This window comes from Pistacia vera, unplaced genomic scaffold (assembly GCF_008641045.1).
Source record: "Pistacia vera cultivar Batoury unplaced genomic scaffold, PisVer_v2 Contig723, whole genome shotgun sequence".
NCBI lineage: Eukaryota > Viridiplantae > Streptophyta > Magnoliopsida > Sapindales > Anacardiaceae > Pistacia > Pistacia vera.
Window position 1 is genome coordinate 557,501 of NW_022196583.1, and position 2,637 is coordinate 560,137.

Sequence of the window (2,637 nt, forward strand, 5' to 3'; positions counted from 1 at the left end):
TTAACTAAAGCTTTAGTGGGAAGTCTATTGAGCAAATAGATCCCTGTGTTCACTGCCTCTACCCAAAAAGACTTGGGCAACTTCTTCTCAGCAACCATGCATCGAGCCATCTCCATAACAGTCCTATTTTTTCTCTCACTGACTCCATTTTGCTGTGGAGTATAGGGACTGCTAAATTGATGTTTAATTCCCGCCTACTTGCAAATTGATTCAAACTCATTTGAAGTGTACTCACTCCCATTATCACGTCTCACTGTTTTGATACTAAGACTAGTTTGGTTTTCAACTTGCAGCTTGAATCTCCCAAACACAACTGCAACTTCATTCTTTTGTTTAAAAAAATAGACCCAACACATCCTAGACCAATCATTAATGAACAAGACAAAATACTTGCTTCCATTCAATGAAGGTGTCTTCATAGGTCCACACACATCTGTATGGATAAGTTGGAGTTTCTCAGTAGCTCTCCAAGCTTGGTTCACGGGAAAGGGCTGTCTACTCATCTTGCCAAGTTGACAAGTAGCACACATAGCCTCAGCTTCTTTGATTTCTGGTAGGCTTTGGACAAGATTTTTTGTCTAAATTTCTCTAAGACCATGGTAATTGAAATAGCCAAATCTCTTGTGCCATAACTCAGACTCATTTACTTAAGCAGTAGTATAGACTTTAGGTTCTGGTTTTTTTAGCCTAATAGGGAAGCCTTTTCCCATCATTTTAACCTTCATTAGTTCACTGCCTTCACTATCTAGAATTGTGTAGGACTAGTCATAGAAATGCAGGACATAATTCTTTTCTAGCATTTGTCCTACACTAAGTAAATTATGACTTATGTCTGGTACATAGAAGACATTAAGAATCAGTTTAATACTTGACCTTGTCTGCACAGCAACATCTCCTCTCCCTTTGACATTCACAAACTCTCCATTTCCAACATTAACTTTGGAGTGGTATGCCCTGTCTAGGTTGACAAAATCTTGCACGTTTGTTGCCATGTGGTTAGTCATGCATTATTGTAAACTTAAGTTGCACAGCAAGATGCCATAAACAATTGCTCAGATTCTGAATTTGGCTGCTGATCTTCAACAATTTGGGCTTGCTGTGGTGGCTGGATTGGCTTGTTTTTGCAAACTTTTTCAATGTGGCCAAATTGCTTACATGCTCTACATTGAAGGTTTGGTCTAAACTAGCACCTCTTCTTGGAGTGGCCCTTCTTCTTACAGTGAGAACACGGTGGAAACTCCCCATTCCACCTGATTTGTTCCACTAATTACTTATTTTCTCCTTCCCTTTCTTATATGCAGCAGACCTCTTATTTCCTCCCTGACCAGCTTTGCCTTTAAAGCCTGCCACCATTGCACCCTCACTTGAATCCTCTTGTCTCAACGACCTCCTTTGCTTTTGAGCTTGTAGAGCATGCACCAATTCAGTGAGTGTGATATGTGACAGATCTTTAGAGTCCTCAAGTGAAGAAATCTTAGACTCAAACCTCTCGGGTAGACTCACCAATACTTTCTCCATAATTCTCTTGTATGTCATTTCCTCACCCAACAATCTGATTTTATTCACCACATTCATCAACCTATCCACATACTCCTTTATTGATTCTAATTCTTGCATCTTCAGCATCTCAAACTCCCTCCTTAAGTTCAATACTGCATATTCCTAGTTGTATCACTACCACCAAACTCCTTCTTGAGCTTGTCCCATGCTTCCTTGGCTGTCTCATACACCATGATTCTTGTAAAAACAAGTTCAGTTACAGCTACATGGATATGAGACAAAGCTCTAGGAGCTTTAGTAGCTTCCTCCTCATGATGCCTAATTTGATTCAATGTGGGGTTTGGCCCCAATGTAGGTGGCTGCTTGTTCTCTTCAACATACAGCCACAAAACTTGTCCCCTCAAGAAGGTCTTCATTTTGACAGTCCACATGTGCTATTGCTCACCATTGAAGATTGGAGGACTAAAAGAAGCTGTGTATTGTGCCATTGAATCAAGTTGTTTGGAGTTTGACAAAGGTTTCACCATAACAGAGGTTGAGGAGTTGGATAGGAAGAGATGAATGTATCAGGCCCTTAAGATCAATTACGGCCCTGATACCAACTGTTGGTTCAGATAGTTCTACTAGAGAGTGATGAAGAAGAGAGATTTTGCAAAGGAAAGAGATGGCTGCAACTGGAAATGAGTGCTCTATTTTCATTCATAGAATATGGATAGTATATGTACAAGACCAGTCCACTGTTTTACCTAAAACAACCTAATGCAGTGGATAAATTTTACACATTTGAATTTTGAAATAAGCTTACAACAAAATATGTCTTAATCTCAACTAAACTCAACTAAACATGTCAACAAAACATCACACTAATTCATCAAAACAGTAGCTTCAACCACTGCACCCGTAAAAACAACTTGAACACTTGGCACCAAAAACAGTTTGAAGCTTTAACTGAATAATTCTGCATTTACAGCAAATTATCACCATCTTCAACAATCTATTTCTTTGGCCATTGCTTCTTTCCATTCTGAAATTTTAACTGCTTGGGAAAAGTTTGTGGGTTCCACTTTAGAGTCAACAGTTGTAAAAAAAACTTAATGGTTAGTGGACAAACAGTTATAAGAAATGAAATTAGACAAA

General features: G+C 38.9%; 1 protein-coding gene across 1 annotated transcript; it reads right to left on the minus strand.

The window, feature by feature from the left end:
* Positions 1 to 1,263: 1,263 nt before the first annotated feature.
* Positions 1,264 to 1,931, minus strand: LOC116114825. Its single transcript, XM_031400968.1, has 2 exons — positions 1,654 to 1,931; positions 1,264 to 1,552 (listed from the first exon to the last, which is right to left on the minus strand). Exons 1-2 carry the CDS (start codon positions 1,929 to 1,931, stop codon positions 1,264 to 1,266), a joined length of 567 nt encoding a protein of 188 aa, XP_031256828.1.
* Positions 1,932 to 2,637: the final 706 nt, after the last annotated feature.

Excerpts from the sequence above, each read along its gene's own strand:
- LOC116114825 (XM_031400968.1), bottom strand. The coding sequence starts at position 1,931 with ATGTGGACTGTCAAAATGAAGACCTTCTTGAGGGGACAAGTTTTGTGG. Across the intron at positions 1,553-1,653 it reads GATACAACTAGGAATATGCA|ATTGTTGGGTGAGGAAATGA; the intron begins GTATTGAACTTA and ends GAATAAAATCAG.